Below are 14449 nucleotides of genomic sequence, written 5' to 3' on the forward strand. Positions count from 1 at the left end.
GTTTCCCAAAGACTTTTAATCTTGTGGTGCAGGTACATCTCTTCATTAGTCTGGTGAGAGGAAAAAGATTACCTAGAGTAATAAATAAAATGTACATGCTTCAAGAATATTTCACAAATACTACTTTTAGGAATAATCTTCTAAAGGACTGCCTATTTTAAATGTCTTTAAAATTAAGCCAAATGTCCCACATAAGTACAATTTTATAAAAAGCAGGAACAAAGTCTGCAAAAATCTTGGAAGTGAAAGGAGGCTTTGTTTCTATTTGAGTCTTAACCACAAAGAGTTAGATTTGCAAATAGAGTTGTTAAGTTTCATTACCTCGAAATGTCTCTAAATTCTTAAAAACTTAAAAACAGAAGCCCAGCTTCCTTTATTTCTGTCTCATTTCTTTCTTTAGGACTACTGCAAAAGCCTCCACATGTACTCTGGATTTCTTTCATTCATTGTCTAAGCTTCAGGCAGAGTCATCTTCTCAAAATCTGTATCTAATAGTGTCAAAGCCCCGCCCAAAGCCTTCCAGTAGAATGACCTCTGCTCTGGTGTAAATTCGTGCTCTCCAGAACCTCATCTTTTGCTACCTCACTCCTGTCACTGGCTGTCCATGCCCATTTCACAGACACAATACCTTGGGTGCTCATTCCCATGGTTTCTTCAGTTTCTAATGCAGAATAATTAAACAAATGAATCTCTACCTTGAACCTTGAGACCGCCATTTTTTTCTCTTGATTCACTTCTGAACCAAGAAATTGGAGATTTTAAGACAAGATTTCTCCCCCACCAGTCTAGAATAGAATAATTTTCTAATAAGTAAGAAGAAGTTTTGAGAGATGCACCAGTTTAGGAGATTTATAGTAAAATGTTTCGGGATTTAGAAGAACAAACAAAAGTCACAAACCACCTAGTCTATACCCAGTTAGTACCCGGGTACGTGAAGAAACCGGCCCATTCATGGAGAAATAATTCTTATTTTTTTAAGATTTTATTTATTTATTTGAGATAGAGAGGAGGAGGAGGAACAGAGGGAGAGGGACAAGCAGACTCCATGTTGAGCCCAGGACTCAATCCCATGACCCTAAGATCATGACTTGAGCTGAAATCAAGAATTGGTCGCTTAACCAACTGAGGCACCCAGGTGACCCATGAAGAAATAATTCTATTGCCAACTCTCTTACCCAGTGTGAGGTTTTGAAACTCTGCGGGTGACTACCAGTATCCAAAATATCTGTCCATTTATTGTGCAAAAAACAAGTGGTAATGATAAATGGTGGAAATAGATAGAATTCAGTGCTTGGTCAGAAAGATTACTGAATGAAAGAAAAACTTAAGCATCTCCAAAGATACAATTATCTTTTACTTTAGGTACCAGACCCCCAGTTTTTAAATTTATAATTGAGTTTCATTTAAATGTGCCTCAAGTCTCATATGTGCAAATTATTTTTGTGTTCTTCTTCTAGAATATTGCTAGAGATATCCCCTCTGAGGAAACAGGTTTTATCTTTTTTTTTTTTTTACATTCTTTTGGTATAATTGAGATTCCCATGCAGCTCTGAAAAATAATACAAAGGTGTCCCACATAACCTTTATTCAATATCCCCCATCATAGTATTGTCATAACCATTGTACAGTATCATAACCAGAAAATTGACATTGCAAGAATCCACTGACCCTATTCATATTTTTACATGCAGTAAAATTTTACATGCACTTGTTTGTGTATGTGTGTGTGTGTGTGTTTAGCCCTATATATCATTTCATTGCATGTGTAGATTGGTGTGACCACCACCACAGCCAAGATACAGAATAGTTCCATCACGCAGTACCTTTTATAACTTCCACTTACTTGCTCCCACTCTCCCATATCCCACCTGTACGCCCTGGCCACCACAATCTGTTCTCCGTTTCTATAATTTTTTTTTTTTATTTTAAGATTATTACATAAGGGCGCCTGGGTGGCTCAGTCGTTAAGCGTCTGCCTTCGGCTCAGGTCATGGTCCCAGGGTCCTGGGATCGAGTCCCACATCGGGCTCCCTGCTCCATGGGAAGCCTGCTTCTCCCTCTCCCACTCCCCCTGCTTCTGTTCCTGCTCTCGCTATCTCTCTCTCTGTCAAATAAATAAAAAAATCTTAAAAAAAAAGATTATTACATAAATGGCAGCCTACAGTATGTAACCATTTGGGATTAGGTTTTTTGACTCAGTATAATTTCCTGGAGATTCATCCAGGGAGTTTTGTGTACTAAATAGTTTATTCTTTTTTATTATAGAGCAGTATTTGCTAGCACGATGTATCACAGTTTCTTTAACCATTCATCTACTTTAGGATGAGTTGTTTCCTATTTTTGGTTAGTATAAATAAAGCTGCTGAACATTTGTGTATAGGTTTTGCACATAAACATAAATTTCTATTTCTTTGGAGTAAATGCCCAAGAATGCAACTGGTAGGTTGCATGTTAGTTACATGTTTAGTTTTATAAGAAACTGCCACACTGTTTTCCAGATTGGCTATACCTCACACCAGCACTGAACAAACGATCTAGTCTCTCTGCATCCTGACCAACATTTGGTGTTGTCATTATTTTTTATTTTAGCCATCTTGACATGAGTGTAGGTTTTAATTTGCATTTCCCTAATGCTAACGAAGATGAATACCTTTCTACATGCTTATTTGCCACTTGGATATCCTTAACTGTGAAATGCCTTTTCATGTCTTTGCCCATTTTCTAATTGGATCATTGGTTTTTTACTGTTGATTTTTGAGTTCTTTATGTATTTTGGATATTAGCCCTTTGTCAAATATGTGATCTGCAAATATTTTTTCCTAGTCTTAGCTTGTCTTTTCATTCTCTTAAGAAGGTATTTTGCACAAAGTTTTCAATTTTGATGAGGTCCAATTTTTCCTTTTGTGGATTGTGCTTTTAATGACAAGTCCAAGATTTTTTTCCCTAGCATTTGAAGATTTTCTTCTTTTATTATCTAAAAAATTTGTACTTTTATGTTTTAAATTTATATCTGTGGTCTATTTTGAGTTAGTTTTTGTATAAAGTGTGAGGTTTCAGTCAATATCCTTTTTTTTTCTTATGAATGTATAATTGTTCCAACACTGTTTTTTAAAAAGACTATTCTTCCTCCACTGAATTGTTTTGCACCTTTTTCAAAAATAAGTGGGACATATTAGTGTGGGTCCATTTATGGATTCTGTATTCTATCTTGTTGATTTAGATGTCTATCATTTCACCAATACTACTAGTCTTGATTACTGTTGCTTTATAGTAAGCCTTAACAATAAGGCATCAAGATTCCTCCTACTTTATTCTTCTTTTTCAAGATTGAATTGGCTATGCTAGGCATCTACTATTCAATGTAAGTTTTAGAATAAGCTCACCTATATTATTATAGACTTTCACTTGCTGAGAATATTTAAAAGTAATGGTTAAGTAAATATTCCCTTCCTTCCTTTGTATAGTTTTTACTGTCAAATAGAAGATTATTGTAACTAAGTATAGCAATCACCTTCATTAAAACAAAACTTGTGCTATTATTACTATAGATCTGCCATTAAGAATAAAACATTCAGGACCATGTAAAATTTTGGTAGTGTCATATATATATATTTATGGTGCTACTCATCTGAGAAAAGTTGGATACAGAAAAGACTTATCATGGAATCTTGTTTGGGCCCCATGGGCACACATCATTCTTAGAAAAGCATAGCGAAACTTGGTACAAGAACATAGTTATCTGCGTCTGTCATTTTCTGTTTTGGTGGCCTTGGGACAGGAATGGTGTCATCTGAGCTATCCTGCCTTTCTTTGACCTTGGATAAAGAACAAGCTCTCCAGTCTGTAGCTGAGATGAGATCCGCTGGGTTTCCTGTTTTGTCATTGCCGCAACACTGCTGTGTCCACCCTGGAGAACAACTTGACAACTCTTTTTTTTTTTTTTTAAGTCACATCACAAGTATATCTTTTCCAAACAATTTCTTTCCCTGATTGCTTTTAGTCCTGTTGGTGAATAAACCCTACTTAGAGCCTGTAGTAGATAATTTGCGTGGTTTCCCCTCAGTCCATTGCCACACTTCGCTGAAAGCTGCCATGTTTTTATGTGACCCTAGTCTTCCCAAACCTGGCCAGAGATCGATGGACCAGAGATGAATGCGTGACCTTAGCTCTTCCTAATCTTTCTTCCCCAGGAGCTTGGAATCTGATTCAGAGCATGTCAGTCACCCCGAGGGCATAACAACCTGGCAGCCAAGGCTGTCACCGTGTGAAAGTCATCCTTAGCCAACACACCTGGAATCCATTTAGACCAATTTTCTGTGAGGCTAAAAATGAATACTAAGTTTGTATTTTACCAATGGAAAAATGCACTAGAACATAGGCAAAGCCAGGGGTATGTCTCTTATGTATCAATTTGCCTCTAAAGTAGAGGGAAAAAAGAAAAAAGATATCTGAACATGTGAACATGGAGAAGAATATATTATTTCTGGCAAAAATACCCTAAGGATATATTTCCAAATCGATAAGTGTGGGTGGTTTCCTAGAAGCAAATTGTACTACATGGTCGGTTTTTTCTTTGTTTTTATGCTGTTTTCTCCAAAAGATGTATCTAGTTGTTGTGCATCCTATAGGAAGCTATGTTAGATAGATTGAAATATGCTTTAGTGTCCCTATGTTCTTACCCTTCCATATCTCCCACATTGTACCTTGCCATGCTTACCTTTCATATTTTTTTAAGTAAAACTTCAACCAGGAACGACTCTATCAAATGCATACTAGAAATGTATGCAGAAAAGAAACTGGTGTGAGAGGCTGCTTTGGTGCATTTGAATATACATAATTTTCGACACTGTGCTTATTTTGAGAAAATTGTAAGATATAAACAAAGCTTTAAAAAAGAACCATTGACTATTCAGAGGAAGGCATATAAATATCTAGAAAGTTAGGAGAAAGAATGAGGTCATTTTTATAGTCCAGAAGCTGAATTGAGCATCACGTAGCAAGGGGTGATGCTGCTGTTAAATTACCTCCTCACAGTTCTACTTCTTTCATTGAACACAAGATACACGGATAGAGGTTCTTTTTCAGGGAAGGGGCCAGGTTTCGATTTGACACTTTTGACTTGGCATCCTTTATTTTTTAAACCTCTCCTTTCCTGAAATTCCCCTTCTCTCTTTGATGCTGCAGGATTCTGCCCACATCCTCTCGTCTTCATGAGCAATTCACTCTCCAAGCTCATTTGCTCTGCTTCCGAATGCATCACAGGAACGCCCAAGAACAAATATTGCCCTCAGTTTTTCGCAATTAAGACTTATTAATTGCGTTTGTTTCCATTTCCAGCTTTTACCAGCTCTCCCTTTTGTCCTTCACACAGTTGGTTTACTAAGACTTGGATTGCATCTTCATTATTAGGAAAAACTGAAACTATGAGTTGGTTGATTACTGGAAACAATGCCAAACAGCTAAATTTCTCCCAAACTAAATATATTTTTTAAATATTGAATGTGCTTTTATTTTCCTTAGTGCTGGAAAAGATCTCCATTTCCCTAGAATTAAAATGTACGCTATTGACCTTGTATCAAACACCTTCTGAAATGAGCACAATGTCTATGTACATCATGTACCAGTGATGGATTCAGTTGATACAGATATAAAAGGAAATTTGAGACCACTCTTCCCCATTCTGGGTAAACTTATGTCAGAAGAATAACAAAAACTACTGTTCATTTAAGATAATGATAGATAATGTGTGTTAAACACTTTCTATATGCCAGGCTCTCTTTTAAATGCTTAACCTGAAACATCTCATTAAATTCTCAGGAGAATCCTGTGCTGTAAGCTATTCCCACGTTAGCCTCAATTCACATGAGATCACTGAAACACAGAGAACTTACACACAGCTCAGGGGAGGCAGAACTGGGAGCAAAAAACAGTCTCTCCAGAAAATATGCTTTTAAACTTTATCCCACACTGCCTTTTGGCAATGTAAGAAATGCATAGAATAATTCAAAGTGTCTCTTTTAATGAAGTATTATGCTTAAATATGGCTAGTAGAGGATTCATTCTCAGCCACTGCCTTTGCATTTTTGACTTCTAAAACTGACTCTTATTGTGATCCCATTTACTTGGTTCTTACTCATATTATAAAATGATAATGAGGTGTTTCCTACTCAGTGGAACATGGAGTAGAGAAATGTTCCATATAGAACAGATGATTAAATATAGTGTGTAAGATGACCTGTGTAAGATGCAACAAGATCAATTATGGTTAACCCTTGAACACAGAAGTTTGAACTGTGTGGGTTCATTTATATATGGATTTTTTACAGTACAGTAATATAAATGTATTTTCGCTTCCTTATGATTTTCTTTTTTTTTTAAAGATTTTATTTATTTATTTGACAGAGAGAGAGATAGCAAGAGTAGGAACACAAGCAGGGGGAGTGGGAGAGCGAGAAGCAGGCTTCCCGCTGAGCAGGGAGCCCGATGCGAGGCTCGATCCCAGGACCCCGGGATCATGACCTGAGCCGAAGGCAGACGCTTAATGACTGAGCCACCCAGGCGCCCCCTTATGATTTTCTTAATAAAATTTTCTTTTTTCTAGCTTACTTTATTATAAGAATACAATATATAATACATATAACATACAAAATACGTGTTAATCTACTGTTTATGTTATCAGCAAGGCTTCCTGTAGAAGGCTATTACTAGTTAAGTTTTTGGAGAATCAAAAGTTATACACAGATTTTCAACTCCATGGAGGGGGGGTCAGCACTCTTTACCCCTACGTTGTTCAGGGTTCAATTGTATATCTCTCTCTCCGTCCTAGACTTCTTTTCTTTAAATCTCCATTTCCAAATGCCTCTTTGATATCTCCACAGGATCTCTCACAAGCATTACAAATCTACCTTCTCTAACTGCTACCACCAGCCTCCACCTTGCTTACAAACCCAAATCTGCTTTTTCTTTTAGTTTTCCTTGTTTCGGTTCGTGAAACAGCCACTTACAAGAACAAGTGAGAATTATCTTAATTTTCTTGCTCCTTTTCCCCAACATTACTTCTGAAATACTTTCTCTTTTTCTTCCTCGGTGAGAAAGCCTTCCTTGAAACCCTGTCGTTCCCCAATTAGTCTTCTCAAATAGTGCCTTAGTTATCATTGCCATTCTACTTTCCAAACAGCTGGTACATGAATTTCCTAACATGCAAATGCTATCATGCTCCTCATTTGCTTCATTTCTTTTCTTTTTTTTTTTTTTTAAGATTTTATTTATTTATTTTGAGAGAGAGAGAATGAGAGAGAACACATGAGAGGGGATAGGGTCAGAGGGCAAAGCAGACTCCCTGCCGAGCAGGGAGCCCAATGCGGGACTCGATCCCGGGACTCCAGGATCATGACCTGAGCCAAGGCAGTCGCTTAACCAACTGAGCCACCCAGGCGCCCGAATTATCTTAACTTTTATTTTTTTTATTTTTTATTTATTATTTATTTATTTATTTATTTTTAAGATTTTATTTATTTATTTGAGACAGAGAGAATGAGAGAGACAGAGAGCACATGAGAGGGGGGAGGGTCAGAGGGAGAAGCAGACCCCTGCCGAGCAGGGAGCCTGATGCGGGACTCGATCCTGGGACTCCAGGATCATGACCTGAGCCGAAGGCAGTCGCTTAACCAACTGAGCCACCCAGGCGCCCCCATTAGTTGCTTTTGATCATACTTTAATCTCCAGTCTTTAAAATATTCCCAACATTTTATCAAACTTTTCTTTTTTTTTTTTTTTTAAGATTTTATTTATTTATTTGAGAGAGAGAGAGAGAATGAGAGAGAGCACATGAGAGGGGGGAGGGTCAGAGGCAGAAGCAGACTCCCTGCCGAGCAGGGAGCCCGATGCGGGACTCGATTCTGGGACTCGATCCCGGGACTCCAGGATCATGACCTGAGCCGAAGGCAGTCGCTTAACCAACTGAGCCACCCAGGCGCCCCATTTGCTTCATTTCATTTCTTTTCTTTTTTTCTTTTTTTTTTTTTTTTAGATTTTATTTATTTATTTGACAGGGAGACAGCACAAGTAGAGATGCAGGCAGAAGCAGGCTCTCTGCTGAGTGGAGAGCGCGATGGGGGGCAGAGAGCCCGATGGGGGGGCTCAATCCCAGGACCCTGGGATCATGACCTGAGCTGAAGTGAAGGAAGAGGCTTAACTGACTGAGCCACCCAGGCGCCCCTCATTTGCTTCATTTCTTAGCAATTCCTCCTACTTTCAGGATTAAGTAGGTTTTTCCTACCCTTCCTGGCTTACCTCTCCAAGTTTCCATACACACTTTTCAATTCAGTTACATCAAAGCATGCTCAGTCTCTTACTAAGACAGATGTTCTATGACTTTGTTAAACGTTAGATGACTGCATATATGGGTGGTTCCCAACCCCTATTTAATCACCTGGTCAACTTCTATTCTTCCCCTGGGAAAGACCAATCACGACCTCCTTTTAGAAATGTTTTGTCCCTGAAACCCCACATCGACCAACTAAATTAGGTATTCTTTCCATGTGCTGATACGTTACTGATGCATTTCTATTTTAATCATACTTGTTTCTAATCTTTTTTTTTTTTTTTTGGTGTACCTTTTCAATGTGAAGCTTTTGAAGACAGAGACTATGTGTTCATCATCTTCTATATTTGAGCACCTTGAATTCTGCCTGATTCATGGTAAGTGTTCAATACATGTTTGTTGAATTGAATTGAAATTTTGACATGTCTTAAAATTGTGATTAACAAAAAACAAAAATAGTGTTGGCTGCCCTGAACAATAACAAAAGTGAAATGACAGAACATTGACTATAACAGAAAATAACTTTCAGGGCATGTTATGGCACTTTGCACAGTAATCCAATTGCCTCCATATTTTTTATATATCTATGCTATTTTATAATACAGGCAATGCTCAGAGATTTCTGGTAATGGTACCTCAAGACACCGAATTACCAAGAGTCAATTATTTGTAATATACTTGATCTTTTATCACGAAAAATAGCCAGATCACATCAACCTAAAAGTAAAAAATAGAATCATAGTTATTATAAACTATTTTCCTCCATTCTCTAAACTTCTCGGCAAAAACTCTAGACTCCTCACAAATTCCTCCTGAATAGTTCTTGCAGACCTTAGGCAGGTGTCCACGTATGCTAGGTAAACAAGTACCATTGTCTATGTGTAGTACCCGCCATGCTTCTCCTCTCCTGATCCCACTTGCCCTGGCTGTGTTTTCTGTCTCTGCTAACGCTTTTTGTGATAGGTGTCTTTGTGTTCAGTAAGATGGTATCTGTGCCAGAATACTAATGGCCAGCCCTCTCCTCTCCAAAGAGACTGCTTTTAAAGCCAGCCTGGATTACCCAACAGACAGATTAAGTACATGCTTAGAGCACTAACAAAATCTAGGCATCAGAAAAACTTCTGTAAAACATTTATTGGCTATTCAAAAAAATTCATTGGTTTAGTTTATAGCAGAATCATAACCTATTTAAATGGTCTTATATTTATTTAAGAGCTTGGAACTATTATTTTTTTTGAATGTCCGTGTGGGAGAAGCAGCGTAATCTTTTCAGTCTCAAAGCCTCTAGACATCTTATGGCAGCCCTCACTGACACGAACGTCCACTGCTGGCTGGGCAACAACTGCAGATGCCCAGGGTGAAGGGTGCTTATGTCTGTGCTGCCAGCCCCATCTCATATTTGAGACTCAAACATGTGCTTGACATTTCCCAGATATTTTTTTCCCCTTTTTGGCCTATTTTTATTACAACTCCTTTGCTCCAGCACTCAGTGGTGAGTTCATGGAGATTGAACTAAAGGACACTCTCACAGCTATATTCAGAAACACTCTTCAGACTTTGGCCTATGCTCTTAATGGTCTTTTCCTCTTGGAATAAGTTGCTTATGGTGAAGACTCTTGGTGCTTTCTGTAAGTAGACCCTGCCCCCTGCCCACTGCCAACACCCCGGGTAGGTTTAAAGCAAGGGTCACTGAAACTATGTTCTGTACAGGAATCCTGGTTCATTTTTCAGTCACAATTGAAAATAATATGTTTTCTTTTCTCAAACTCCAGTTAACAGGACTATCCCTTATCCACACCATCTGATTAATTGAGGTGTTACTGTAACATTTTGATCTCAGAATTGTAAAATAAACAGCCGAGGACTTTGAACAGACTCAAGGAACACAGACCCTTCTAGAAAAAAATAAACATAACTTGTGTTAAAAATATTAAAGAAGACAGTTTAGGTGATATAAACAAACTTTATTTAACACTTTATGAAGCAGGCGGCCTCCATTCCCAAGGGTCCCAAGAACTGCAAAATAGGGCAGAAAGCAGGGACCTTTAATAGGATCAAGAAAAAGGAAAGGGGGAAAGTAGAAAGTAGAAAATGAATAAAGAACAAGGAAATAAGCATAGAGCCCCAAGGTTGGCTTGGTGTTTGGGGATTGGCTGACTGGACATACTGCATTTCAAGGATTTTATTTATTTATTTATTTGACAGAAAGAGACACAGTAAGAGAGGGAACACAAGCAGGGGGGAGTGGGAGAGGGAGAAGCAGGCTTCCCGCCGAGCAGGGAGCCCGACGTGGGACTCGATCCCAGGACCCTGGGACCATGACCTGAGCCGAGGCAGTTGCTTAACAACTGAGCCACCCAGGCGCCCCTGGACGTACTGCATTTCAAGTTGAGGGGAGCATTTACAGGGATGTGAAAGTTATCTAAGTTTCCATTTGCTCTCATGACTCCCTGGGCAAGAGTGGCTCCATCTTGGGCCTAGAAACTTATTTCAACACTTGCTACCTGTTACCCTGTCTGAATCATCCCTAAATAATTAAAGGTTGAGTAGGAGTTCAGGAAGTCCATTGGTGAATACATAGTCCTCACCTAATCATTCCACATGCAATATTCTGGTGGCCTCATATCAGTTGTCTGGACAAGGAGTGGGCAAGGGGGAGAGGATTTCCTTCTAATCTGATTGCAGAACATCCCCGGGTTTCACTGAGTCTGTAGGAAAATTTCCCAAAATGAACTATAATGATTTTTTTCATTTAAAAGCAAAGGAAGTGGCAATGACAGTAACAATGAGTGCCAAATTTGCTTTGATTCTTTTTTGCAGCCGTCTGCTCTTCTCTTTGAGCTCCGTATTGTAGCGTCTGTTGAGAGCATTGAGTGAGATAACTGGAAATAAGCAAAATAGACTCTACTTCACTGAATCCTAAATTGCTACAGTGCATAGTTTTGTTGTTTAAGAAGTGATCTTTAAATATAAAACCGAAATAAATACAGGAAATTCAAGGGATTTTGTGATATATACTATATTAGTTTGACAGAAACAAAAATACAGTGAATTAAAAAAAAAAGATTGTTTATTTCTCTATCATGTAATAGCCAGAGGTTATTTGTCCAGAGCCAGCTGGGAGGCTCTGCATGGACACATTTTGTTTGGTTCTTGTATGATATCTGCCAGGCCAAGAAGAACCCATACCCAGATCTGATGGAGAAGACTGAGTATCACCCAGAAATCCTAACTTCATGCTGTATGGAAAAACAGAAGGGATTTTGGGTTGTCTTTTTTGGGGGAAGAAGAAGAATGGTATTAATAGAAAGAAGAGAGTTTGTGGGATTTGGAGGAGGAGGGAAGGACAGAGGGGCAGACTGAGGCCCTCTGTCTCCCCGTATTCTTTCTTTCCTTCTATATTAGCAATAGAATTCCTCAACCTTCACCTGGGCACATACATCCCTTCACATCTGCAAGCTACACGCTATTTTCCCAGGCTCTCTTGCCAATGTCAGACCATTTGACTAAGTTCAGGCTGATGAGGTATGAAAGAATCTGAGGAATGTCATTTCCAGGTCATCTCTTTATGGATGCTTACTTTGTACTCTTCCTTTTCTGTTGCCTAGAAAATGGTGACAACTGGAGAAATTTTGGAAACTGTAGGTTGAAGACAAGAGCCATCCCCAGCCCTGGAATGCTCACCTTTGGAGTGTTCATTTATTTAAGCACCTTGTGACAGTTTCTAAAACCTGGCATAAAGAAGTGGAGTCTATGTCTCCTTCCTTTGAAGGACTTGTAACTTCTGCCCCCAATGAATTATGGCAAAAGTGACACTATGTGACTTCCAAGACTTGGCCAGAAGAGACCATGTGACTTCCATTTGTTTTTCCCAGAATCTCAGTCTCGGGAAGCCTTTTGGAACTTCTTTTGGAACAACTGCCTTGCTGTGTCAGGTCCAAGACCCAAGGAGAGGTCACGCATAGGGTCCTGGATGACAACCAGAGCTAAGCCCAGCCTTCAAGTCCTTCCAGCCAAGGTACAGAAACCTCAGTAAAGAACCCTCCAGACAATTCCTGCTCCTGGTCATTTGGATCGCCCCCAGAACTTCCCATCTTCATGGCTGGGGCCCCAGACATGTTGGAACAAAGGAAGCCATCTTTGCTCTATCCTATCCCAATCCCTAACTCATAGTATCTGTGAGTGTAAAAGTGCTCTAAGTATTTTGGCATGTCCTTATTAAAGCCACTTAGCCTATACCCTAAATAATAAATACCAGATTGGAAATTATTTATATAATGTGTTAAACCAAAACAAGACTATTTTAAGCACCCAACAAAATCTTGAATGCTAATTAGCTATGTCAGATAGAACCATTTACCTATACTTAAGCAACCACCAGATTAGGGCAATTCTGACAAAAGCTGTTCAGATCTCTGGAGGAAAAATGGAGGCTGCTCTGAAATTTGACCCTCTCATATTATATCGTGGGCATTTGTCTGATTTGCTGGATTAATGTCATTCATACCTATATCTTCTTTCCTTTTCCTTATAGAGGAATAGAGACTCTCATCTCTATTATTTTTCTACCTTTTTCATTAGTAGGATGAAAACATACACTATAAAGTGATAGACAAAGATAGATATAGACATAAATTACAATACTTTCTTGGGCCACAGGCCACCACACTTGGGAGAAAGAAAAAGAGATTGTGGTCGATGAAACTAACCCCCAAGAGACCATGTACATCAAAAATCTTTTTTTGTCTTATATAGTTGAAATCCTAGTAAGTGATGGATCAAGGATGAACAATCCAACAGCCATACCTTCTCATATTCGGAGAGATAGAAACGAATCAAAAACCAACTCTAATTCTGTTCATTTCCACTTTTCTCTATTTCCTTCTGCTTTATCAGCTCTTTTCTTCTGATGTTGCAGATGACATGAAATTCCTGCAGGACAGGTTGAATATATTTTAGCAGCTTATATAAACTATCTAAACCATATAAAAGATTTTTCTCAAAATAAATATTCTTAGGTTTGCTTTCTTGAAAGTACTCAGATAGCCCAGGGCAGAGTGCGGTTCGAGGTATGGATGCAAAGACAGGAGACCTGGCTCCTCCTTCTGAATCCTTCACTTGGCGACCCCAACCAAATCTCTGATTGGGAAGCCCGTGTTCCTCAAATGTAAAAGATGGGTTGTATTAAACTCTTTCTAAAGTGTCTTCCATTTCTAAGATTTTGCAAACATATTGATTTAAAGAATAGTAGTTAAGAGTGTGGGTTCTTAAGCCCTTAGCCTGGGCTTGAATCCCAATTCTCCCACTTACCATCTGTGTAACCTTGAGCGACTGACTCAACTTTTATGTATCTCAGCTATGTCATTTAAAACGTGTGCAAATGATGGTCCCTACCTCATACGGTTACGTGAGGATTCAATGAGGCAACTTGTGCATAGTGAATAAGATAGTGTCTGATGCATGGAGGACTCAATGAGCATTTAATTCTATTGTACATAAAAAAACACCCATTATTGCATGTTCATTAGAGAACGCAGAAGCCCAAGGGCACAAGACTAGTAAATTGTGGAGCAACATCTCAACCATGGCTACGGTTGACCGCAAATACCCAGAAAGTGTGGCTTATTGAAAATTCTAAGAAATGGCTATATATAACATCTCCAAATCTTTAGAATCACAGAATTATCTGAAGGCAGTGAGTTTGAACTCCTGAGTTTGTTATTATTATGTTTGCCTACTTTTTTAGTGTCCCTTTCTGGCAAGCTTTGTATTTTTCATTTTTCTTTGGCAGTGAAAGCTACTTGTTTTGTTTTTGGTTCCGTTTCTGTGAAACGGTCTGAATTTCCTAGTCCAACACTTTCTTCCAGGATTTTCCCAGGGGCACATACTGGAGAAATATATGATATGGGTCCTTATACTAGCCAAGCATCAGACATTAGCAATTTCTAAGTTAACCTTTTATTTATTAGCAGGGTAATTTCTTTACTCTTTTATTCATTTATTTTTATAACCTGGACAGGGGAGATATACAGAAAGACAAGAAGGTAAGTGATCCTGAGTCAGATGAAAGGGAAAGAAGAGAAAGCAGACTGAAGCAAAACCAGGGTAGCAAATGTAAGTAAATTC

At 38.7% G+C, this 14449-nt stretch overlaps 1 protein-coding gene across 2 annotated transcripts in view; it reads left to right on the forward strand.

The window, feature by feature from the left end:
• The window catches only part of NAF1 (nuclear assembly factor 1 ribonucleoprotein), a 146338-nt gene that overhangs the window by 9724 nt on the left and 122165 nt on the right, over nt 1-14449 (forward strand). Inside the window, exons 2-3 of one of the 2 annotated variants that reach the window (XM_035022780.1) lie at nt 8631-8700; nt 12199-12341. In XM_035022780.1, the coding sequence (XP_034878671.1) occupies nt 8631-8700; nt 12199-12341 (213 nt within the window). Of the gene's footprint in view, nt 1-8629; nt 8701-12198; nt 12342-14449 lie in introns of those variants that run through there. The other variant, XM_035022781.1, reaches the window with a different exon arrangement.

Source organism: Mirounga leonina, unplaced genomic scaffold (assembly GCF_011800145.1).
Source record: "Mirounga leonina isolate KUSES-001 unplaced genomic scaffold, KU_Mleo_1.0 Mir_176, whole genome shotgun sequence".
NCBI lineage: Eukaryota > Metazoa > Chordata > Mammalia > Carnivora > Phocidae > Mirounga > Mirounga leonina.